We start from the raw sequence: 27500 nt of genomic DNA, 5'->3' as shown, positions 1-27500 counted from the left end.
CTGATGCTCTCTTATTAGTGAGCTACATTTATTACATTTCTATAGTAATTGACATTTTCCTTGTATTTTTTACTGTCCTGGGTGTCCTAGAAAGTTTACTGCTGTCATATTTGTTTCTAAGTATATGTTTCCATACGTTCATCATTTTAATTCTATTCATCATAAGTCCTTCTGCCATATATTAAAAATAGTAATACATGCACATGTTTCTCATGTGTTAGTGCCTTGGAGGAGCTTGATTTTACTGTAAATCTTTGACCGAAGTAGGGAGTTATTCAAGGTCATTTTTGACATACAGGTACTAGACCCTACACTAGTGACCTCAAAAATACCTTCTTGATGAGGGTAGTATTCATGAGACGCCTTCTCAGAAGGATCTTTTGTGTATGTACTGTCCAACTTCAGATTAATCCCATGTCAGTATGTCTGGAGCTGTAGATGCTTTTTATTCATTTTAGAGTGCATTATTCGTTTTGATAAAAACCATTCAGAATGCCAAAGGCATATAGAGACAAGCTAAACATTTTTTCTTTGCAGGAAAATATCATGTTTTAACCATGCATTTATTTGTAAACAGCCACTGAACTGAACACCCCAAGACAGTGGCAGTTTATCTAAACCTTAAATGCATTGGAAATAGAACTCTGGAGTAATTTAAATATGTGTCAGATATACATTCTAGAAATAAATCAACCCATTATGTTGTTTATTCATTTTTAATTCATAATGCTATGAAAACAGTTCCTTCATTATTCTCTGGATTCCTGAAGTTATGTAATACATTTTTAGAAAGCAATATTGTGTCAGTGTCGTAAACTTTTTGGACTCCTTGCAAGTGTAAAAGTCATTTAGTTGTTGAAAGCAAGGCATAGTTGAGGCTGGCACTATGTACATTTCCTCTTGTAAAGCCCTCTTGGCCCGGGTATCTCAGTCCACATCAGAATAAACCTTCATGTTTCACTTCTGACCTTTTCTCTTGAGCAGAGTTCCTTGTGGGTCAAATTATAGCAAATAGTTTGGGTTTGTGATATAAATAAATCGCTGTGATCTAATAGATTGAACCCACACACACACACACACACCTCGTTTCAGTTTGAAACCAGCTGAAAAAGCCAATGCACTAACTCACTGAGCCACCTTGCCTTTCTTAAACTTTGAAAAATCATTTATTTTCAGAAGCCCAACGTTAGTGAAAAACATACCCACCAGCTTAGGCTATGGAGCAGCCCTTAATGCAAGCTTGCAGGTAAAAATCCTAAATTATTCTTTCCTTTCACATATTCATTATGTTCTTGTGTCTGACATGCTTTATATGCTGTTATATTATGGAGTTGAACTGATTGTATTTATGTTTATATGGACATTGTGATCATTCTTAGTAGTTGGTTGTATCATTCAAGTAAGTTGTATTACCTAGCACTGAAAGACACACTGTTCTAATTCATGCTACTTTTGATGTGAAGAAGCAAGAAGGACACCCTGTGGCAAAATCTGGAACACTCAGTTTTACTGCAAACGTTAGATTGATAGAAGCTTTTGCAAATGCATGTGGATATGCATTAATATTTATCCAAGCTGTCATAAATGATTTCACATCATAGTGTTGGGGAACATGGTGCTCATGGCAAAAACTTTAAAATTTAATTATAATATATAATTTTTATGCATAAAAGGCAAATGTCAGGACTTTTTATTTTGAGTTAAGTTCTGGTCATTTTTAGAAGTGTAGCAGCTGTCTATGTTACAAAGGAACCATGCATTGTGTGGAAAAGTACAGGGTTAGTGTAATTCAAAGTTAGTAATAGTTTGAAGATATGTTCTGAAATGCACAGTTCATTCTATCTGCAAGTTGAATACATTTAACACAAATAATAAACCAGAAAACATACCAGTGGAACCAACATGTGAAAGTTAAAATGGAGTTCTTTGTGCATGTGTGCATGTGTGTATACATTTGAAAACTGTTTTGTGGATGAATGGGCTAAGAATTCTATATCTTATTTATTTTGCTAGGCTGCACTGGCAGAGAGTAGTTTACCTTTGCTTAGTAATCCAGGATTGATAAATAACGCATCCAGTGGCTTACTGCAGGCAGTCCATGAAGATCTCAATGGTTCACTGGATCACATTGACAGTAATGGAAATAGCAGTCCGGGCTGCTCTCCTCAGCCTCACATGTAAGTGAGTGGTTAGCAGAGTTTTAGTAAAAAATATGCATTTTTTTGAAACTCCATATTACTCAAAAGTACTTTTATACACAGGTAAGTAAAAGCTGAAATTGTACACTTGAAAACTAAATATTAAAATGGATACTGGGACCCACTTTCTCGTAGGTACCATGTTTTCAGTACCTGCTGTATCAATATTATTCAGTACCATTTTTCCTCACTACCAAGGATAGTAGAGGTGCTTTCTGTGGAAAGGTATATTTGTATGTGTGTGGTCATTGACACAGCTCTATCTATAAGGTACAGTAAGAATTTTCATGTTGGAATTAGTTGTAATTTTAACTATAAGTCTCTAACCCATTTATGAACTATAGTGGAAATGTTGCCTATTTCTATCAACCGTAAAATGCAAAGTTTAACTGTTACCTACAGTTTACATAGACGCTAGTAAAATGTAACTTTTTGCCTGTCTTATAAATCAGTGTAATTACATATTCAACTTTAATTACTGGTGCGTCTGTATTGGCAAGGTTTATATGTTATATTTTATGCAAGACTACGATTCCTATTAATATTTAGCAGCTAACTATATCATTAATTACTCTAAAATCTTTCCCCTACCATCTTTTTAATGGAGCTGAGAGAGTGGAAGTATTAAAAATTGATGTATTGTGGATTTCAGAAATGAGTATGAAGCTTTAGAAATGCCTGGCCTTAATCTGTGGTGTCAAATGTAGCAGTTTTTGTTTACTAAATAGTAAAACATGTACCTTGAAGGTACATTTTCCCATGTTATTTATATTATAATTAGGAATATGATATGTAAATAGACTTAGATTTAAGTTCACCATAGGATGATTTTAAAAATGTATACTGGAATATATAGTTATGTTTTCAATTCTTCCTGTATTTAAAATAGCTGACATGATTTCCCTTTTTTATTTGTTTTCTTTTTTCCATTTTCAAGTTCGTTTTAATTTCTAATGTAGTGCTGTTTAGCTACATTAGTAATTTAGATTATACTCTGACTTTAAGCTACCTTATTATTTGCCCTTTAATAGAGTAAAATATTCGCTGGGGTAGGTTTTATCTTGCTAGATACTGTATATAGATATCTATTCATAATCATGTAGACATGTTTATTTACTATGTAGCTAATTACTTCATTACACATGTACTGCATCACCTTTGAGAGGGGAAAAACCACTATGAACATTAGCGTGTTTTATCAAGTTCCAAACCATTACTGTTTCAAAATGGAAAAATTTGTCTTTTAGAAGTGTCTTTAAATGTATTAAATAATACAAAAGAAGTAATAAAACTAGAAGAAGAAGAACATGAATATATGCTCTTGAGAGTAACACTACTCTAAAACAAGTAAAGTGAGCAATCAGACAAAAGTTTTTATATCCCATGTTTTATGCTATTAACCATGCAGTAGGTAGCTTGAGGCCTTTTACTCTTAGCAGTTCTCCTGAGTATGCTAATGCTCTCTTCCTATATGAAATGCCAAGACAATAAAACTTTAAAGAGCAAACAAGAGTTAGATATTGTGTGTTAAAAACAGCTATTTTACAGAAAAGAATTACATTTGCTATTAGAGTTGGTTTGTAACCATTTGAAAGATGTGTTTGCATATATTGTGTAAAGTCTGCATGTACACTACAGAAAAGTAACTTCATATCTGTGGGTGAATGGACATGACTATGTTGTTTAGCTATCACCATGGCAAAAATATTGCATACCGTAGCTGCCGTTTGAATATAAAAAGGCAAAAAAAAAAATACTTTGAATTATGGCTCTAAACACTACCTGCTCAAAATTAATTAATTTGTTTAATGGAGATAAGAGGATCAAATCTTGAGCTCTGGAGGCTGCATCAGGACTATCCACAGTAACTTTTTGGAAAGTCTACTTCTGCCCATTGTTCAGAGCATGCAGGCTAATGAAAGATACAGGGATGGATTTCAGCAACAGGTCACAAATTTAATTATGTAACACTGGAGAGGAGTGATGTATGCTATCCCACACAAATATCAGACATTTAACACAGTCCAGTGTGGGCTTAAATAGCTCCTGCCATATAACCAGTCCATATAATCAGTCTACACAAACTTCATATCTCCCTTTTTCCTAAAGGTGCAAGGTCTGCCAGAATAATCCCATGCCCCATGTACTTCTGGGATCAGGTCTTTTTAGTCCATTGAATACTGGGTACTGGGAGCACTAGAAATTAGTATTATCACATCCCCGACCCCACGTGTCTCCTTTCTTCTTGTGTCATCGGCCAAAGTTATTTGGCAGCAGCTAATGGCACAAGAGAAAAGTCCAAGGAGAATTTAAATAGACAAGAGAGAGGAGAGAAGACAAAAGCCAATCAGCCTAGCTAGTCTCTCGGCCATTCAACTGGAGGCAGACCGTCCTTGGAAAAGGGATCACTTATTCCTTACCAAGCACACCCTCTTGCCTTTCCCCCTCGCCTTCCAAGCACTGTGTCTCATCTCCGCTGATTGAATTAACAGCGTTTCCTGTTGATGCAGAGTGGGCAGACATTAGTTAAGAGAATCAGGGGACAGAAAATAGGAGGACAAGACATCCAGGAGAACCAAGAAAGAATTAAAAGATTGAAAAAAGAGAACAAGAGAAGGCTAAAGGAAATTTTAAAGCTCACACATCATACATAATTTGATACAGTATGCAACTGTTTTAGAAAATGCTGGATACTTGAGAAAATAGCAATTTCTATCTTACTACCAAGAGCATCCAATTATTTGCATCTATAAGTATGTTTATCTGTTATATCTTGCAGTTGTAGCAAATAAATATACCATAGTGGATCTCTTTATTTTTTGTAGATTGATATTAATTGTTTTAATATCCAAATTAACCGTGTTATAAACACAATAAAAGAGTGCCAGGTTTAAATTCATCGGCCATTGTTTGCATACTTTGGGTATGCATATATTTGCAGACAAATGTATTCTTTGTAGTTTGTAATTACTTATGTATACAGTATTAGGGAATGTAGAATCTATTCACTTCTTTGGCTCTTAACTTGCTCCTTCAACTTGGTTTTGAGCAGATCCAAAACTAGTGTGTCATACTTGCCAATTTTGCCTTAGATAATGAGATAATATAATTTTGATATTTACAGAATTCCCTATGCTTCTTAAGCAAAGAGAATACCTAAGAAAACATTGCAAGCGCTGAGCTAAGATTATTTAGTTCCCTGAAGCAACTCAAAAGTTATGACCACCATAGTTTTTCCTTGTGGACCAGTGAAAGATTATAAATCCCTTGAAAAGAGCTGATCTTACCTGCAAGATTTCCATTAATTGGGGCCAGTATCTCATGACTGCAATTTACCAAATTTCAGTGGCATTGAATCCAATCTCTAGACTAATTTAGCTTCAAACCCAATCTCCATAAATCTTTTATATACTATAACATATTTTGAAAATACTCTCTGTGAATGTGTGTGCTCTTCTAGAAGAATTTCAGATGCCTCTAATATTTTAAATAATTAACTTGTTTATCTAAATACACATGCTGAAGAAGTGTTCCTTCCTTATCTTCCCAAATGTGAAATTATTCTGATTGTAGACCCAAGATCAACAAGTTTCAGATTTTCAGGGATGCAAGGCAATGGACTTCAAATTTTTGACCTTTTTATATATTAAAAAGCTATCGCTGACTAAGGACTAACTTTTGCTTTTCTTGGGCTTCGAGCCAAGGTAATTTGCAGGGAAAAAGAGTAAATATTTCTATGGTAGGTTTATTTAACAACAAATGACAACTCTTTGGACTTGCTTAACAGTTTAAATTTTAGATTAAGTCCAGGAGGATGTGGATTAGTGGGCAGAGAACAGATGAGTTGGTCAAGGTTTTCAATAGTTAGAGATATCATATAGCCCCACAGTTTATCACAAATGTATACACTGTGTGTATTCGTTGGACATACTATATATAATACTGATATTCTCCTCTCTGTGAAGAATATCTGTCCTGGTAGTATATGCATTTCATGTATTATCTATAAAATATATTTTGACATTTAGGGTGTGTCTAGACTACCTAGTTTTGTCGACAAAAGTGGACTTTTGTCGACAAAACAATACCAGCGTCTACACTACCACGGAGTTCTGTCGACATAACGTTGACAGAACTCCGCGGTTTTGTTGACGCTGGTATACCTCATTTTACGAGGCAAAACACCTTCTGTCGACAGAATTCTGTCGACAGAAGGTGTTATTGCCTGTAACGTTGCGTCCAGACTACGGAGTTCTGTCGACAAAGCGGCTTGCTTTGTCGACAGAACTCCATGTGTCTGGACGCAAATTGTCGACGGAAGTTTTGTCGACAGTATCTGTCGACAAAACTTCCGTCGACAAAACGCGGTAGTCTAGACGTACCCTTTTTAAAGGAGTAAAGCATAGTAGTGGAAAAATGGAAAGGGGAAGTTACCAGTCTTTTAACAAGAGTAAATTAAAAGGCAATTTTATGTATAACAATTACATTTTAATTATCCCTGAAATTTTTGAAAGTCCTTGTAAATGGACAAAATATTGATATAAAGACCACCAACTTTGCTATTATTCTGACTCTGTATTGATTTTAAAATACAAAATTCTCTGCGACAACTCTGGAACATTTCCATACAATAGTTAAAGAAAATTCACATTTGTAAACATATTGCCATTGCCCTAGCCACTATGGGTGGACAAATAAATATAACAGAGGCATCTACTTAATTAGCTGAGGCATTTAGCTACAGACTTATTAAACAACATTTAAAAAACAGTTCCTGGTATAACACATACAATCGCTGTACTGAGTAGCAGAAAAGACGGAGGAGGTATCCCCTAGTGCCCTTTAAGTCAGTGGCAAAATTCCCATTGAATCCAGTAGGAGAAAATTTCACTCTGTGGCCCAGCTCGCCACAAGGGCAGAAAGCTGTGCTCAGTCAGATCACAACTGGTTTCAATGGAATCCATCCCTCATCAAGGGCCTCAGAACTAGAGGTGTGTGATTTTTTCACACAAATAGTTTATTCTCCAAAAAATGTAGTTTAAATCTAATTTGAAATTAATTTCCTGAATAGTTTCAGTCAGAAAAAAGTTCAGGGTAGAGTCACAAAATGGATGTGATTGCTCTGGAGCTGGAATTTGAATGCAGGCATTCTCCCTTCCGAGGTGAGTGGCATAACCACCAGGCTATATGGTATTCTAAGGAATGGGTGCCACAGAATTTCCTGCCGAAACTGCTCCATTGTGTATGAAATACTTGTCTTTCCTTTTACTGAATTCTCTCCCTTACTCTCACTAATATAATTGAGGAGAGATTCAGAACATGTATGTATGCTTGCTGTGGTGAAATACAAATCCAGAATAACTGGAATTAAAATTAGGTGAATTTCAGGGAATTTATTACAGGCAGTCCCCGAGTTACACGGATCCGACTTATGTCGAATCCGCAGTTACGAACGGGGCTTTTCTTGTCCCGGAGGATGGGAGCGGCGGGACGCCCAGATGCGCCGTGGTCCACCGCCTCCGTCCTCCGGGGCGAGAAAAGCTGCTCCCCGTCTCCCTGGTCTGCAGGGAGATGGGGAGCAAAGCCTTGGAGCACCCCCCAGCGGGACAGCCCAAGCACGCCTGGACTGTCCTACTGCCCGCGTGCTCTGTGGCTTTGCTCCCCATCTCCCCGGTCTGACCAGAAGATCAGGGAGATGGGGAGCAAAGCCTCGGAGCATGCCAGCAGTGGGACAGCCGCGGCGCACCTGTACTGTCCCACTGCCCGCGTGCTCTGTGGCTTTGCTCTGCGTCTCCCAGGTCAGCAGACCAGGGAGACGGAGCAAAGCCGTGGAGGACTTGGGCGGTCCCGCCACCCCCGTCTCCCTGTTCTGCTGGGGGGTGGGGGTGCAGCTAGTGCCTCCCCCCCCCCCAGCAGACCAGGCTTTTCTTGCCTACCCCTGGGGTAGAGCAGCTGGGGGCTGCCAGGTTGGTCCCGCAGCGCCGATCCGGACCAACCCGGCAGCACCCCAGCTGCTCTGCCGCTGCTGGTCAGTTTCAGCAGCGGCTGAATCAGGATGCCTGAGGCAGAGCAGCTGGGATGCTGCTGGGTTGCTCCAGTAGCGCCGAGGAGCCGCGCTACTGGAGCAACCCAGCAGTACCCCAGCTGCTCTGCCCCAGGCGTCCCCAAGTCAGCCGCTGCTGAAACTGACCAGCGGCTGACTACAGGAAGCCCGAGGCAGAGTTGCTCTGCCCAGGCTTCCTGGAATCAGCTGCTGATCAGTTTCAGCAGCAGCTGACTTGGGGACGCCTGGGTTTCTTAAGTTGAATCTGTATGTAAGTTAGAACTGGCGTCCAGATTCAGCCGCGGTTGAAACTGATCAGTTTCAGCAGCGGCTGAATCTGGACGCCAGTTCCGACTTACATACAGATTCAACTTAAGAACAAACCTACAGTCCCTATCTTGTACGTAACCCAGGGACTGCCTGTATATTTAAACTTTTCATAATATGTGAGGCAAGTAATAACAATGGTCAGGACATGCAATAATCAACTGCTATTCGTGCCTCAGGTGGATTATGAAGCATGGAGAAGTCATGTGTCTAGTCACCACTGCAATGTTTTCCTATCACTAAAGCAGAGTGCATTGGATGGAATATGAAACATAGGCAAGGCAGATTTTTGTGCAAATAATTCTATTGGTATTATTTTCTGCCTGCATTTATTATTTGCCAGAAGATGAAGTAACATAGATCATTTTGAATCAACTAACACACAAACTAGACAAGAAAAGAATATAATACATACATATGTAATACTTTTATTACTTAATTATTTGCATATTCACTATTATCAACTCCAAGGATTTAAAAACATATGTCAAGCCAAAATTAATGAGATTTTTTTTTTCATTTGGTTTTGGGTTTTGAGCTTTTAGATTAAACTTGAGTCACATTTCCAAACTTTTCTTCACAACCATGAGAGCTAGAAACTTGCTTTTTTATTTTAATTAATTGAAAAGAATAGCTCAGGTATTGGAAGTCATAGACTCATAGACTCATAGACTTTAAGGTCAGAAGGGACCATTATGATCATCTAGTCTGACCCCCTGCACAGTGCAGGCCACAAAATCTCACCCACCCCTCCTAGAATAATCCTCTCACCTATATCTCAGATATTGAAGCCTTCAAATACTTTGAAGACCCCAAGATGCAGAGAATCCTCTAGCTGTGATCTGTACCCCATGCTACAGAGGAAGTCATATGTACATCATTGTCAGAACCACTATGATCCTCAATTTCCCCCTAACCCGACAGTACATCCTTTATAACATGTACAACAATCCTCCTACTGAAATCTGGATGGATTTGAAAGTCCTTTTAGAGCTAATGAAGCCTTAATTGATCGGTGGGTTCTTTTCTTAAACAACCTCATACTCTTACTTCCTCTACTTCCACCAGAACTGGTATTGACTGTTTAGTAATGCCTAGCAAGGAGCAATAGAACAGAGTTGCTGTTCTTGTGTTTTTCCACTTGATTGGACACACATCTGTGACTTTATGTCTTGCTACACTGGCATGATTCACTGCAAGTTAGAAATCTTAGTACATTTGTTGTCATGTGTACTTACGTATGATGTCAAAATAAATTCCACCTTATGGTGTAAATTTGAGAGAAGAGGGAACATTTCTTATTGTAAAGTTGTCCATAGTGGTTTTAGAAAAACAAATTAGTTACCAGGTTTCTATGAAAAATGGAAAGATTGAAAAAATGCTGTTCCTCAATAGATAATAATGAGCAATTATGCCATTCCTAAAATTAAGGCAGAAAGTTAACAGCAAACAAGGATGGGAAAATAAGTATTCTATCAAGTATGAGGGAATTATCATCACTTCCTTTACCACCCTTTCCATTAAAGCACCATGAAAATGTAAATTCTACTGATGATTAAGAAATCCCATTGAACTAACAGCCTCAATTCACTTATGAAAATAGTCTTCTTCTTAAGAACAAATCCAGACCGTTGGAGCTTAATGGGTTTAATATCAGTAGGAGTTCCTAGAAGTTGAATCTCTCATTGATCTTAAAATTACAGAATAGCAAACAAATATCCAGTATTCTGAAAAAGTGTATTAATATAGGCAGTCCAGTATGCTACTGTTTGCATTTAACATTCTAGAGTGATCGTTTTGTTGTCTAGTACTCTGTTAAACAGAAAACTTTATTAACTGGCATTGTCCTCAACCACAGTACTGCTGCATCTTCCGGCGCGTGCCCCTGACTCCCATATGTCTAGCCAGCCATTGTGGGGCTTCTGACAGCTGGCACTGCTGGGCTGACATCATCAGGTGCCTACTTCTCCCTTAGCCTGCCTCTAGCTGCCAGGAGTCAGATCTGCACATTCAATTAACCAGCAACCCCCATTAGTGCCACATAACAAAGCTTTCACTCTACCTATTTAATTTTAGGATTGAAATTATTTACACACACTTGCATACCTCCAAATCCTTTTATTTCTCTTTGCTAGGAAGGTTATATTTAGGCCCTGTGAGGAAAGAGGAAGAAAATTTGCTGTAATGAACTAGTACAGGGATTAAAGCTGAATTATATTAGAAATATGAACATATCGCATAAAGTCAGCTTTCTGCCTCCTCTAGTTGCGCCCTATGAAATGAGAGGTGTTTAAGCTATGCATAGTTTCAGTTAACCTTTCCCCTTTGTATTCTGCCATTAATCCCCACCCCACCCCTTTTAACTTTCCCACTTTTGCTCAGATTGAATCCTTTCTTTTTTGAGTTCCATCTGCATAAACCTCAAAGTTTTAGTTCTTCAAACTTTTTTAACCTTTAAATTTTATTCCCAGAGGCAAATGTGATTATTCTGCTCTAAGATCATTTCACTTTTGAGGTGCTTCAGTTTGAAAGCATTCCATTGTTAGGTCGTTCCCATATCTGATTATTCCAGTCCCCTACTGTTATGCTTTCACACCTTTTACAGTAGGTTACCTATCATTCCAGTTTCAATCACTTTCATTCCCTTGTTTCTTTAACTTTACAATATTCCAGTCCCCTGTCTTTCCATTTTTATATCATTGCATTGTCCCATCTGATGATCCACCTACATTTACATTGGAGGTTTGCTCTGTTCCAGTAGACCTCTCTGATGCAAGTGTCTTATTCACTGTAAGAAGCTTGATAGAGAGTATAAGGAAATAAACTATGGCAACACTTCAATTAATAGAGATATGTCAAGCTTTATTAAATAGGTGAGAAACGTGTAATTGAGCCAGTGAAGGTATATGCAGTGCAGATCTCAGGATATCCTACTCATCAGAACTGTTTCGCTTCATAGCATAAAATATTAATGCCTATTGAAAATTTCATTTCACATTCTTAACCATTAGCCTAGTAAAAGGTTGGAAAATAATGGGTAAATACACTTTATGACAATAGACTATTGTATTTTTTTCCTTTATAGTTAATTTTAGTTTGAAATTGAAAGTGTACCACCTAAAGAATTTATAGAATCTTAAAGTTTGTGGTTGACCTTTAACTTCATAATATTCAAATACAAGACTTGTCTGTGAGCATTCAAAATTGCAGTGGTTCTGTCTCCTACCACCAAGTATTTGAAATTATCAGGCAAATCCATTACGTGCGGTATTCCATCTTACTGTGTTCATACCATTTAAGTCTACCACTTTTGCTGATGTTTCAGATCATGTTACAATAATCAGTCTTTGAAGCAGTCACTGTGCCTTTTTGCATATGTAAGCCATGTCACTGGTCATTTGCTGGCCATACAATTGCTAATATCTGTACTAACACTTAATATAGTTGCACATTTTCACCCCTCCAAAGCATACTGAAGTCCAACTGAAAATCTAGACCATCAAATATTACATGGATAACTATATTTTTTTCATGTTTAATGTCTAATTCTAAGCACTTGACAAATTATAAAAAGTTGAAAACTTTCAGGAACAGTTTTAATTCTGTAATAAGTTTATAGAGTAGACTACTCTCATATGAGTGCAATCCCATATGTGCAGAACATATTAAAGTAACCAATCTCAAATTGACAAAAGCATGGACAACTGTGGTCAGGCTGTACCCAAAAGGAGAATTCACAAACTTAGTTGAAAGTGCAAAAGGAAAAAAGTGCTCTTAACTTTCAAAAACAGCCCAGGATTTCAAGCAACTTGTGTATTACAAACACATAATGCAGATGCCTGGTGTGTTCTCTCAGTTTGAACTGTAAAAAGAATATACTTCAGCTTTTTTTAACGGTTGTTCTGTACCACAGCCTTTTTCCAGCTCCAAGTTCACATAGACACTGAGTCACTCATTCCACTACACCAAACCAGTACAGATTTTGTGGAGACTGTGAGCCCATGTTTTATCAAATCTGTCCAGCATCCTCAAATACATTTGAACAGAAGGGGTAACAGAATAGATCTAATCAATTCTCTGTATGAGAAAACACTCAAGGTAGAAGAGCAGTTGCCAAAAAGTATCCTTTGGGATATTTCACAAATGTTTCTCTTGGAATATGGCAATATTCCCCAGCTCAATTCTTCTCAAAATCTCTCTCCATATCTTCATTCTATTTTATACATATTTTTCTCTTTTCATATTTTTACATTATTCACACTATAACTTTGGCATCTTCAGACACCTCTGCTGAAAACTTTGTTCATGCTTTTTTATGTCCCAGTTACTGCGTAAGGCTGCGTCTAGACTGGCATGATTTTGTGCAAAAGCAGCCACTTTTGCGCAAAATCTTGCCACCTGTCTACACCGGCTGCGAGTATTTGCGTAAGAACACTGACTTTGTAATGTACAAAATCAGTGGTTCTTGCGCAAATACTCTGACGCTCCCGCTCAGGGATAAGCCCTCTTGCGCCCTCTTGTGCAGTGTAGACAGCAATGTTAATAGCCATTGGAGCTTTCTTATACAAGAGAACGTCTACACTGGCACGGATGCTTTTGCACAAAGGCATATGCCAGTATAGACGCTCTCTTGCGCAAATACTATTCCATTAAAAGTATTTGCGCAAAATCACGCCAGTCTAGATGCAGCCTGAATGTGTTATCTATGTCCTTCTTGAATACCTGTTCCCTGTGATGTGTTTTGCTTGTGCAGAAGATTTCCCATCATCCTAGGTTTCTCTGGAAAGGGGGAGGTTGGGGCTCCTATGATAGGTATGGCAATGAGTCTCCCTCACCTCCCTCCCCGCCCCCCCCCTTTGTGGATCCCATGAATTGTCATTCAGGGAGTGGCAAAGTCCTGATAGCAGATTGGCTTGGCAGGTATAGGGGAGGGCTTCCCTCAGAAATGTGTCAATGAATGTGGAATTACCTGCAAGATACACTTTTATCTGCTGTGTACTTCATGACATTTAGAAATAAAGTGGCATCCAGCGTCTCCTGTCTATCTTCTGGAACAGTTGGCCAATCTCCTGCTATTCATAAAAAATAGCTGAAAATCTGGTTTTTTTTAGTTTTGGTTTACTTCTTACTTTTCTGTCCTTCTACTCATTTTTAAAAGTATTATTATTATCAATTATTTATGTATTTATTATTTATTATTATACAGCCCTGTTGTGGGGTCAGAGCCATACTGTACCAGGTACAAACTCAGAACAAAAAATAAAAAAGAACAGCCTATGTGCCTCAAAAAACATACAAACTAAATAATTATTTTTCATTATTTAACTGTGCAGTGTCCTGAAAGGCAATGTGTTTATATAAGCTTTATTTTATTTATGCCCCTACTTGTAAACAAAAGCAACAAATATTTTAGACTAGTAATAAGGTTGTCTGTTGAGGTTCTTGAGACACTTACCTATGCTTGTTGGGCTGGGCTTTTCTCTTACTTTATTTACAATAAAATTGGTTACTGATGATATAAGAAATACTTCTCCAGCTGGCCTCTTAGGGAAGCCTTGCAGCTCTGTCCATATAATGTTCTTATGTTCGTAAATGTTTTTAAGTGTTTTTACTTTTAATTTTGAATACATTCTATCCCTACCAGAAATTATATATTGAATATCAGATTCTATGCACAGTTCTATTTAAGAGCACAGTTGCTTCTTTCTGTTTCTACTCATTAGGTGTCAGGTTGAGGACAGAGCTAGTCTCCAGTATTACACTAGCCAGTAGAGCTACCTGGCTCCAGCTGGAAGTATGTTTTACAATACTTGCTGAACTCCTTAGTTAGCCAGAATTCCCCTTGGTAGCTCCAGTTCTCCACATTCTGTCCTTTAAAAATGTAAGGGTTAATATTTAACACACTTTAATTCTTCAAATCATTTTATAAGCATTAACCACCTTATTATCATTGTCACTGCCACATAAATGTGGACGATGGTGCAAAATAGGATAGAAAGAAGGGAAGATGGAATTTTTGATGCACCTAAATTTAAAAAGCCATTGATAGAGCCAAGATGAATTTTGAAAGTTTTAGATCAGGTCTCAGTCTCAAATTTTACCCATACAACAATGAAATGGAGACCAGAGTTATGTTAAGTGCCAACCATTTTTCTGAAGTCTTAATGTCATAAGTAGAGCTGCTTGGAAAATGGAATTTACCTTCTGTAGGAAATTCTAACTTTTTGAACTTTGTGTTCTGATTCTGAATCAAAAGAAAAGTTGAAATGTCAAAATTATCCAAAATGTGTGGAAAAGTTTGAAACAACTTTATCAGAAGGTTGTGTTCCACCGTTATCAGGTTATCATTTATGTTTGATATTATTTTGTAAACTATAACATAAAAATCTAAATAGAATGTTCCAGTCTTTTTGAAACAAAGAAATTCAACATTATTACCTTTCTGAAGTGAGGAATTTTGATGATTTCCTATCAAATATTTCCACAAAATCAATATGGTCCTGCACAATATTTAAGTGATGTTTCAGCATTTTCTGACAGAAAAGTGTTGCATTAGAAATGTTTCCACTGATTCCAGTCATAAACTTCATGTTACTTAACCCCCTGATTGCTCATCTGGAACAGAACATGGATATCATATATAAAATATTGGAGACTGAGTTATAAATTATAGAAAATGAATTTATGCTGGAAATGTTGACAAAAATGGTTCACTATTGCAAGCTTCCCCCTTCAAGTCACTTCTCAAAATTCATGTCTTATGCTAGGATTGAAATACTTGGTATCCAATTTGCCAGCACATTGTTCACAATACATAACTATGCTGCTGCTAATTTTCCCCTCCTTCTCTTGTTAATAATAATATTATTAAACATTTCTATAGGAGGGCGTGCTTAAAAGCCACAACCTGGTTGGGACCCATTGGGCTAAGTACCGTACAGATACAATAAATGACCTTTTGTGTCTCTCAGTCCTGTCCACACCCTGTTGATTTAGGTCCAGTTTAAGATTGTAAAGTCCTTGAGACAGCAACCTTGTTTTGTGGTTTTGACTGTATTGCATAGCATCATGCCCAACTAGAGTTAAAGGTTTATTTTCATATAAATCATAATAAAGTATACTTATGGCATCCTAATCGCCATTTTATTTTCTTATGGTTGTGGGCCATAGATATATGTATAGAAATTTACTCTAGGACTAAAGAAGTTGTCAGTAAATCATTGTAAGGGCTCCAGTGGCTGTGGGAGCTGCCCTACAGTTAATAAATAATAACAAACAAACCTGAAAGCTTGGAATATTTGTGAAACTTTTGTAAGTGACAGTATTGAAATATAAAGTTGAGACAGCAGAACATGTGTTACAGTTAAGCGATAAGCAAGAAGATCGGAAGCAGAGATCTATATTTGATATGAATATATGCAAAAAGCAGAAGCAAAGCATGTAGGACAGAGTGTTCATTGTAGGACAGAGTGACTTATTTTGAAATTTCCATTATAACAGATAATGGCATTCGCTGGAACTGAGGAGCTAAAGGTTGAGACTCTGGTTTCTATTGCAACCTCTTTACACTGCCCAATGGCGTGAAACAGCAATATTGTTGGTGGAGTCCCGCAGGACATTAGGAGTTTCCCTGATGAATATCTCAGAGATAATGGGGACAAAGTCAGAATATGCTGGGCTCTGACTACTCTAGGCTGCCAAAACAATTCCTAAGGGACATTTGAAATAAAGTGTATATTAGAGCAGTTCTGAGGCTACTTTAGCTTATATGAATGGTGGGCGGGCCACACGATGGCCTCAAAATACAGGGTTACACATAACGATAGGTTGCTGTGTGCCATCGTAAATGTGGGCTAAGGATGTAAGTCGGGGGGTTTGGTCCCTTCCGCGCTTACAAAATGGTCATAAGTGTGGGGGGGGTCACAAGTTGGGCCGTCATAACACTGGAGTTTCCTGTATAGAAAACCTTAGGATATCCTCACTGTTAATCTCTTTCCATGATGAGAATTGACTGTTTTATTCCTGGTCTTTGTTTTCTGTTGCTTAACTGTAATCCACGATATAACTTTGTTTCTTACCCTAGAATTTTTTACTTAGCCCCTCTTCAGCAGCTATTATCAAAGGTTTATTGAAGGCCTAAATAAATATTTGTTTGTGCCTCTAAATAATTCTAATTGGAGAGAGAAAATTATTCTTTTAAAAAATTACTTAGCCTGTCCCTCTAATATCCTGCTCATCTAGACGTTGTATAGCTATTATTTCAGCTATTTTTCTTAGGGTGCGTCTACACAGCAGCATTATTTCGGAATAATGGCCATTATTCCAAAATAACAATGCGAATATCTACACAGCAATTCCGCTATTTTGAAATACCTTTGAAACAAAAGATGGCTTATTCTGACTTCTGTAAACCTCATTCCACAAAGATTAATGCCTATTCCAAAATAGCTATTTCAGAATAGCAGTAATGTGGATGCCCCCCTGCTGCTATTTCAAAATAGCTCCTCCCCAGGGCCATTCAAAATAATTACTCGCCAGTGCTTCCTGGGGCTCTAAATTGAGGTATCACGTCCACATTAGGGAAGCCTGCCTCAGACTAATTTTGAGGCTTCCCTGTAGTGAAGATGTGCTATTTCAAAATAAACTATTTCAGAGTATTTCTTCCAAAGTAGCTTATTTCTGAATAAGTATTCCATGTAGATGTACCCTTAGTTTTAGCAAACTAAAACTTATATCCCTGTAGTTTCCTCAATTACCCATTGGGCATTTTTAAAGGTATTATCAAAAAGAGAAAGCATCTGGATTAGCTGTCTCCCCCTCTCGTGATGTCTATTGTAATTAATTTAGTTTAATTTCTGTATCGTATCTTTATCCTACTTTGTTCTCTTCATTCCTAGGTAGTTTAGCAAAGTACTGAATCACTAGTAGGCTCCCTGGCTCTAAGGGTGCATCCACACAGCACCTATCTCAAAATAGTGGGCATGTTCAAAAGACGTGGGGTAGCTATTTCGGGATACTGCCAGTATCCCAAAATATCTCCACTGTGTAGATGTGCCCTAAGTCAAGAGGAGTTTTGCTATTGACTTCAGTGGATCTAGGGCTTCCAATCTAAAAATGTATCTTCATTTCTTTGGTTTTCTTTTTTCAGATATCCCCTGAGGCCTCCTAGTTTCCATCTAGATTTTGTTATGGTAGTCCACCATCTCTTTTTTTCACCATTCCATTTAATTAAGTTCTCTTGTTCCAGAAAAAGCAAGGACTCCTCCCAGACTTGAAATCTTTTAATATGACAATTTAACATTTCAGGTCACATGTTCAGCTTTCTAAATCAGTGATACTATAAATCTGGATTTTTTAATCTATGTGACACAAATTGGAAAATATATTCTCTTTCATAGTAGGGATATTTGGGAATGCCTGTTATCCAGTAGGTTTCTTAAGTAATTTCATAAAGGTTTAGCCTCTAGAAGCACAATATTTGAATATTCTATGCTATGTATTAAGTAGTAATATATTTTTCTAAAGATATAGAGGATAAAGATGAAATAGTAATTCCTTTCTATCCCTTTCTCTTGGGATTTCTAATAATAAGCTGCCTTCTTGGTCATCATTTGTTCCATTTCAGCACACTCCCTATTGTTTGTGTCATATTTATTTCATTACAATAATATCCTACATTTGATCACTTCAGCTTAAATGTTCAGTGGATGACAAGCACTTTATCAATATCCACCCTTTCCCCCAACAGGTACATTATCACATATTCTGGTTGAGCTTCTCTAGTCCAGCCGTCTCTGATCTGACAACATCCGTGGCCAAGCATGATTTTAGTCAGCTGGATGTCCACTTATCATGGGTGTAGCCAAATTTCCCAGGGTCCCAGTTTGTTTACAGTCCTGGCTCTCAGTGTTCTGTGCTGTTATTTAGCTTTAATGTATCCCTAAACATCTCCCTACAATAAGCAGTGCAAGTGTTGGTAATGCTGCTAGGCAATATTGACCTCTTGTGGTTTAACAAATTCTCTGATTTGGTACTGGTCAGGTGCTGAGGGTGCCAGACTAGAGTGGTTCAACCTGTACTGGCTTTTTCTGGCTGAAGTCATGCTAGAATTCTGCATCAAATTAGCTGATCCAGGCTTTAACCTAATCCTTTGATTTGCCAAAGCAAGGTGCAAAATTCCTTATAGCAAACTTGTGGCACTCTTCTGTTTACCTAAGTGACATCAGGCATTAGACTATTGCATAATACTGCTGAAATTCTGCTGATTTTTCTCTGGTACATACTGCTCATTCATTCCTCCTGGGATATAAGTGAAGTGGGAGTGTCTCTCTAGAGACAGAAAAACTGGAGGATGTCCTGAAGTTGAACCTTCGAGCCAGCCAAGCTCAAAGAGGAAGGAAGGACTGCTTGAATTTTATATTGTCTAACTGTTTTTGAGTTGCCTATGAAGCCAAATTCCAGGAATGGTTTAAGTTTGGATATTAATTCAGAGTCTGTTGATAATAGAGTGGGACTCAGTGCATTCAGCTATTTTTTTAATGTTGATTAGCTGGTGAGGAGCCTATATAAATGGCCAGTCATGTGTATTTTGATCATGATGGGCTTTGTGATTTGTTCCACAGAGATCTTTTTTGTCAGAACTAATTTTAGAAGTTTCTTTCATCTGAAGAAGTAGGTTGCTGCTGTTGTTTGCAAAGCATCCTCAACTCATCCTATGAAAGGACATACAAATTGTTATATATCTGGCACATAAATATGTTGTAGTGCTAGCTAGAAAAGTGCCATCAAAGGGCCTGTTCTCATTTTCAGGTTACAGTATAAACAAGAAACAGATAGCAATATCTGCAGAAAATGTAAACAAACTTGTCTGTCTGAATGACTGACTGGCTGAGCAAGAAGTAGGACTGAGTGGACTTGTAGCCATTAAAGATTTACATTGATCTATTTTTGAATGCAGTTGTTTTCGTACATAATTCTACTTTTCTAAGTTCATCTTTCATGATAAAATGTTTGCACTAGAGTACTTGTATGAGATGAATTGAAAAATACTATTTTTTTTGTTTTTTACACTGTAAATGTTTGTAATCAAAAGTAAATATTAGCATTGCACACCATGTTGTAATTGAAATCAATACATTTGAAAATATAGAAAACATGCAAAATATTTAAATAAATGGTATTCTATTATTTAACAGTACAATTAACTGTGGTTAACATTTTTAATTGCTTGACAGCCCTAAGAGAAACCATTACATCTCTTCCTCCATCCCTGGACCTAGTGCCACTCCCCACTCCTCCCTTTTATAACTGAATGTGTGGGGAGGAGTGATTGAAATGTCACTGAAATGCATTTCTGAATGCCCAGGAGGCTTCAGGCTTCAAACCTCTCTTGGAGGAAAAAGAGATTGCTCTTGCTCATTTCAGCCCAGCACAATGGGGATCCTTCAGAAAAAGCAGTGTGGAACGCCCACTGAGAGAAGCCTCCATTAAAGACCTGTGCTTCTCTGATGATGGCATCTTTAACCTTTAGCCAAGAGGAGAATGTGATGATATAATTCAGCTCCTTGCATAGTGGAGGCAGACAGTGAGCAGTAAAATCTTCACACGTACTTCACCTTATTCTGAGGAAACCAGTAGCTATAGAATCTTCATTCTTTCCCTGCATGAAGCAGGCAACAACATTTTTACATGGCAGCATTTTCTTTAACAGTGATGGTACTTTGATCTGTCCATAGGAGCAGGGAAGGAGATTCATACTGTTGAAAGGAAAAGGAGATTTGTGGATTATATGAGTTTATGGAGTGCCATTACAAAACTTTTTTTTTTTTTTTTTGCTCACTTAATATTTGGAGTACTTCCTTCCCTTTCCCAACATATGGACAAATGCCATAGTGTCCTGATTTTTTAGGAACAGTCCTAATATTCAGGGCTTTTTTTTCTTTATATAGGTACCTATCCTCCCCTCCCCAGTCCTGTCCTTATTTTTCATGCTTTCTGGTCACCCTAAATGTAGTAAATATGCAGAAGTGGGTGTTACAATACAGAGCTACATCTATTATGATACAGTTTATTGGAAGTATGTGGCTCATTTGATTATTGTAGAAGATTTAAGGTGCAGACATGGAGCTGTCTCATAATTTTCGGTAACACTGTCTCATAACTTTAGGTGGGGGCAGAGTTAAGGTTGCCTAGAGGTACTTAATTCTGCAAACCTTCTAACGTGTTTTATGTTATATTAACATAACAGAAAATGACATCTTAAAACTTTGGCTTTATTTTAAAAAAATGTCACCATTAAACTGTGCGTATCTAGAATTTTGCTGGCATTTTAACCAACATTTTACATCTGGAGATGTAATTTTGTGTGGGAGAGAGAGAGAATAGGAGAAGTAATGATAATGGAGATCTGATTTGTAATAATGATTTGCGCCTGATTTCAATCTCTCTCTCTCTCTCTCTCTTTTTTTTACTTACAGATGAACACAGTAGCTCTTATTTTAGGTTTTTGTTTTACTGTACTTATTTTTCTAATACTATTGTGATTTTGGCTGTGTAGCTCTAGCAAAATTAGCAGTTGGCACATATGCTGTATTATTTTAGGCACATTCTGGCATTATGTCTTCAACCATTTTTATTTGAACTATATTTGAAATATTTTAATTAGACTACACAGCGCACTACAGCCAAAGCTACAGAGGGTATGTCATGCCTTCCAGGTCCAGTAAGTTCCAGCTGGGGTACAAAGCCCAGCAACTTCCTTTACCTTCCTCCATGTGAGGGAAAGCAGCATTTGGAAAGAATTTGTAGGAGCTTGATTCTGGAAATCTCTAGACTTTGGATTCTTTTCTCAACCCAGCCAGATAAAGCCACAAGAGCATCTTAGAGCTCAGAGCCTAACTGGCTGTGGTTGTCCTTTAAATATAATCTGGTCTTTTGGATGGTATAACTCTCCAAATGGTTCATTATTAGACTCTTTTCTGGTGAGAGAGGTAATATCTTTTATTGGACAATATCTTTTATTGTCTCTGTGTAGAGACAAACTACACAGAGCTCTTCCATAGTAGATCTTTCCTGGTGAACAGACAGGAGAGAATTTGAGAGAGGAGCTAGTTTTTGTTAATTTAGCTTGTGCTTATGTTTCCTGCATGACAATTACTCCTGTCTTGCTTTCAAGAAACTGCAAAGTTTAATGGAAACTCCTTGAAATGACTCAGGCTTTTCTCTCAGTCCAAATCAGTGTCCCAATGGTCAAATTTCTGTTCCTTCTAAAGTTATCATCTGCAGAATCCCCCAAATTTTATACCTGTTCTTCATTTTATTTAACTTTTAGTATGAATCCACTGAGAAATTTGGTTAGTCAGCAGTTCACAAGTGATGCCCAATTCTACACTTTAGAACATCTAATGATAAACAGCGTAATCTTCCAGTCCTCTGAATTCCTTGTTGAAGTCAGCCTTTGGATGAAGAGCAACTGGCTAAATCTGAACCCAAGCAAGGCTAAAGTCATGCTGTCCATAGCTTGTCCCCTGCTAGAACATTCCTCACCATCTAGGTCATCTGCATTCAGACCATACGTAACCTTTTGTCACATAAGTCAGTGCTATCAGGTGAAGGTAATAAAGATTGCTTCCTTCTGCAACAGTCCAGAAGATTGCATCTCTTTTGTGACTTCTAAACTTGATTATTGCAACTTATATTTAGGAAGAGTAACACACATATTCATGCGCATACACAAATCTTCAGCTTGTAGGAAATGCTGCAGGCCATCTGCTTGACTTCAGAAGTCCCTGTGAGCACATCATCTGAGTACAGTAGACTTCTGATAATCCGGCACCTTTGGGACGTAGGTGGTGCTGGATAATTGGATATGCAGGACTTTCAGCAGGTACTACTGTATATACACTTCAACACTAATACAGTCTGTAAATTATTCACTTAAACACTAAAAAAACCATGAACTTAAATAAAACACTGAAACTTAAATCTATAATTTTGTTTAATTTGCCATGCTGCACAACTACTCATCATCTGATGAAACCAGTGCTTCATCATCTGGGTTATCAATATCCTCCTCTGCTTCCATGGGAGCGTTGACAACAATAGACTGTAGTAGTGGTGGTGAAGACAAAGGCTGAACTATCTTCCGTGCCCTTGCAAATATATCCCTGAGATCAGCTTGCTTAAAGGACTATGACTTCTTGGTATAAAAGTTATTGGCTACGTCTACACTGGCCCCTTCTTCGGAAGGGGCATGCTAATTTGGAACGTATCTATTTCTTGTACGTCACGAATGCACTTAGGCCTAACATTAAAGCCACAAAATTCCTCCTCATTGGAAGAATCATCACAAAACATGATGCTAGGCCAAAGTTTCCTCCACCATTTTTGTGTTCAGTATCCTCTTTACTTCTTTCCAAGCCAAAGCAGCCGCATACACAGCGTCCTTAAGGTTGAAATCAAATTGAAATTCAGAAACACTACAGTCTGAGTTTGCCAGCTTTTGGACAAAAGACCCCCTGTAGAAACATTTAAAGTTCTGTATCACGCCTTGATCCATAGACTGGATCAAAGACGTCACATTCACTGGCAAATATGTAGCAAAAATATTTCCACTAACAAGCTCCGAAGTGGGCGGATGTGCTGTGCTCGACAGTTATCGAGCAAAAGAACGGATTTACTATCCTCCGGTAACCCTCCTCCCCTTTTAAAATTCTCCTTAACTGCGGGCACAAAATAATTTAAAAAACAGTCCTTAAAGATTTCTACTGTCATCCAAGCATTCCCCTGTGCCTCATAAATCACTGGCAAACTCCTAAGAGTTTTAAACGCCCTAGGCTTTTTTTACTTCCCTACAACAAAAAGCTTAAGCTTATGCGTGCCGGACGCATTTGCGCATACCAGAACTGTAATGCGGTCTTTGTTCATTTTGAAGCCATGAGCAGCCTTTTCACCACCACCAACCAGAGTAGAGTTCGGCAAACAACAACATAAGAGTCCAGTTTCATCGGCATTGTATATTGAGAAGGCGACAAACCGCGTTCCTCCACCAACTACTCAAAAATAGCGCTATACTCCTCAGCAGCTACATGATCTGCAGACTTTTGCTCACCACTGATATCTAACTTACGGATCCCATGCCGGTACTTAAAATTATGCAACCAACCTTCTGAAAAGACACATGATTCATTAATGTTCATTTCACTTTGAAACTGTTTTGCTTTTTCTGTGAGCACTGGCCCAGTAATGGGCTTACCTTCAGAACACTTTGCACTAAACCACGTAAAGCCATATCCAACTGCGCCATCTTAGGGCTTTTCAGAGTTTGCCGTACCTCGGTACATTTAGTAGGCGCTTCACTTTCAGCAACAAACACTCACAACTTATCTATCTGTTTCTTTGTCATAGATTTGTCGAAGATCCAATGTTAAATTCACTCGTGATAATGTTCCGATTTATGCCTCTTTCTAGCATCTTTATAATCTCTAATTTCTGGTTCAATGTCAGTGTTACATGCTTCTTTTTTACACTTTTTTTACCGCTATCACTTGCACCTGCATTCACCTTTGACTCCTTTACTACTGTATACAGCGATGGGTGAAAATATACAAAAGGCAGCTCCAGAAACAGAGCTGTCCAGCGTCACACAATGCCAGTGGCAGACTGGCTCAATCTCTTCCGGTTTCGCTCGGTTCAGCTGCTACCGCTGCTGCCTTGTGACTCATTTTTTGCGGAAGCTCACTCACTTGCCATTTTGATACTGGACTATCAGGAGTGCCGTACTATTGGGTGCCGGACTATTGGAGTTTTACTGTACTCCATAACCAGCATTGCTGCTGACCATTGAATGGAGAGCCAAATTCTAGCTCTTCCTTCTCATAGTCAGTAGTCTCCATGGAATTGTCTCAATGGGAGACTGCTTGCCACTCCATGGCCTCCCACAATGCTTTCTACAATATTGTTTCACCAGACCAGTCATGCTTTTGGGCACTGGAAGGAGAACTTTCAAAGGAACCAGACCAAAACTATGGAGCTTATTCCTCTAAGAATGTTATAAAGATTATAGCAAATACAAATGAAAAGCAAATTATTTCTTCTGCAAGCTGAGAAAGAAGAAGATGGAAATGGTTGTGTTAATTCAATTTTTTTATACTTGTAACAGAGATCTTCCCAACAGTGGTCGGGATATATTAGTACATAGCTAGAGTGTTAGAAAAGGCTTCTGACTTCCGTTTTTTTTTTTTCAAAGGAAGTGATATTTTCTATTTAGAGCCTGCATGAGCACATTCATTTCCATTAACATCATCCACCCCTAGTTTACTGAAGCTATTTGTTCTTATTGGCCTGCAGGGCTGACGAGAGGTGTGGGCAGTCAGTTCCCCTGCATGTGACCCTAAGCTTTATTATTGGCCCTGCTCCAGGCTCTATTCTCATGTACTGGAGATTTAAACAATTAATTTTATTACATATTAAAACAATAATGATTACAAGTCCAAATTATATTAAAAATATCTATGTACATACATTTGTTTTGTATAAGTAAAATGTTCCTGATGACATATACAAATAATGTTGAACTACATACGTCCATTTTAAATCAAACGCGGTAACAAAGTCTGCAATGCACATGCTGCAGTGTAAAATATAGAGATATGCTCATGTATCATGCCCAGTGGGCTAATGGCTGTTTTCACAATTTTGAGCATGTTAATGATGTCAATATGGTGGAACATGGTTATAGTTAAAGTTTTATGGTGGATTTGGATTTGTTTTTTCTCATTTTTTGTGTGCCACCTGGTGTATGTATAAAGAGGCTCTGCACCCACTCCATATAGTCAAACTAGTCCCCACAGATAATCATGCCAGCCCTTTTTGCCTGCTTCTCCATGTGCTATTGTGCTAAAAGGCGTATCCCCTTACATTCAAACTGACTTGACTTGAAACCTCTGTAGAAAATATGCTATCCATAATTGAAAATATTGGATCAGCTATCTTTTCTCTTCATTGTCACCAACTCAACTACATTTAGTTTAGACTTCTTATATGTGGCTGTAGAATCTGGTTCTTTTTTGTCAACAACAGCACACATATACTAGTGTTTAAAAGTTGAATGGACCATTTGTTCTGAAATCACTGCCTTTTCATTATTGTATCAGATATTTGAACAGGTGTTACCAAGGTAGGACCAGGCTATCTTGGACAAACCTCCAGAGACAGGTACAGTTCACATGGGAATTACAAACTTTCTTGGTCTCTGTAATTTCAGAAGCTACTTCATATGATTCATTCCTGTTTTTATAATCACCTAAACCCTTCCCCATAATCCCCCCCCACACACACACACACACACATAAGACAGCCCTTCAGCTGCCAGTTATCTTCCTCTCCTCCATCTGCCCTCAACAACCTTCAAGCATTCTTTGCATGTTTTGGCTACCATTGCCTATCTGGGCCCTAGTTTCTGCAGTTATGTATAATTTACCATGCTTGTTCCTCAATGTACTGTCCACCAAGATATGATCAATATTAGGGAGTCTGAAAGCTGTAGCAGCCCATTATCCAAAAGAAAGGGTGCACTTTCTAGTATATCTGGGAGACATATAGAGAAGAAAGCTTAAGATCTCTGTAGTGGCTCCATACTGATAAGTGGGTAGTCACAGAAATGGAAGAAGCTCTGTATTCTGTGAAATATGACAGGAAGATGAGTGTGCGCTGAGTTTAGCAATTACTAGTTCAAGCCATTGGAATGTCAATTCTCCTGTCTTAACAGTGGATTCATCCATTTGAGGCAGATGACCTCTCCTGTTCACTTATTTGTATTTTTAGAACAATAATAATAATAGTCTCACCTAATACAAGTTCTTGATTAAATAATGGGCAGCCAGGTGTATGAACTTAATAAACTATGAAATATTGTTAGGCCTGGTTTCAGTAATGTGGTTATTCATGACATTATAAGAGTCTTTGACAAGCTGTAGGATCAAAGCCTTCTTCAGAGTTCATATTTCAACAATCTGGTAACAATTTGTGAATTCACTTTCCATTGTGAATACTTTCACAGCATATTCCCATTCTTTACAATGGTGACTGTATATGCTGTGAACAAAATAATATGTTTTCATACCAGATTCAGAATACAAAATACCATTCTCATACTTATTAAATATGCTTGCTTCGTGGAATAAGCATTTATTTCTCATGTGTAATGTTTGCAATGAAAATCCTCAAGATAAATAATTATAGGCAATCAGTAGTTGATGTTCAAATCTTAGTAAATTGGTAAGTTTTGTTTTGCATTTTAAAAGCAAGCAAAAATTGTGAATTTGTGAATAACTTCTGAGGTTGAGAGGGTAGTTATTCTTCACAGTTTATGAATTTCTTGTTCTTTCTGCTTTGACTACCAGCAAGGGTGTTAATTATGCCAGTAGTTGCTATTATTTGTCCTTTTAACAAGTGAGAAAAAAGGAAAGACCACCAAAACATTTTGTGTAAGTCTCAGACCCATGATCTGGTTATAATAGTTTTGATTCACTAACATTAATTAAAATGAATGTTTCTGTCTTCCATTCCCAATCCCATGAGCCATCCATTGCCTTATAATACATATATCAGATATTGTTGAAATTGTCCAAACTACAAAAGAACATATTCAATAATATCCATGAGGAAGAGGAAGAATCATAATATGTTATGAAGTACATGTGCATTTTTAAAACTCACATTAAAAAAACATTATGATCTAGACAGTGCTTGGTCCTGCCATGAGGGTAGAGGACTGGACTCGATGACCTCTTGAGGTCCCTTCCAGTTCTATGATTCTATGAAAAGGGAGCAGTACAGCACCCAGAGGTGCTGCATATCCATGTGAAATTTTTTAAATACAAACCTCTATTTGTAGGTGTTTATCATTGAGTGTTTATTACTCTGTTCCGCTC

The 27500-nt window shown here is 37.8% G+C and overlaps 1 protein-coding gene across 10 annotated transcripts in view; it reads left to right on the top strand.

Moving 5' to 3' along the window:
- FOXP2 (forkhead box P2) overlaps window positions 1-27500 on the top strand; it is a 671944-nt gene that overhangs the window by 636623 nt on the left and 7821 nt on the right. For all 10 annotated transcript variants that reach the window (XM_006122527.5, XM_075929528.2, XM_014573351.4 and 7 more), the window contains 2 exons: window positions 1177-1246; window positions 2014-2177. In XM_006122527.5, the coding sequence (XP_006122589.1) occupies window positions 1177-1246; window positions 2014-2177 (234 nt within the window). The remainder of the gene's footprint in view (window positions 1-1176; window positions 1247-2013; window positions 2178-27500) is intronic.

Source organism: Pelodiscus sinensis, chromosome 1 (assembly GCF_052426305.1).
Source record: "Pelodiscus sinensis isolate ZL-2025 chromosome 1, ASM5242630v1, whole genome shotgun sequence".
NCBI classification, from domain to species: Eukaryota; Metazoa; Chordata; order Testudines; family Trionychidae; genus Pelodiscus; species Pelodiscus sinensis.
Note: the sequence above shows the minus strand (reverse complement) of the source record. Positions and strands in the feature narration are given on the sequence as shown.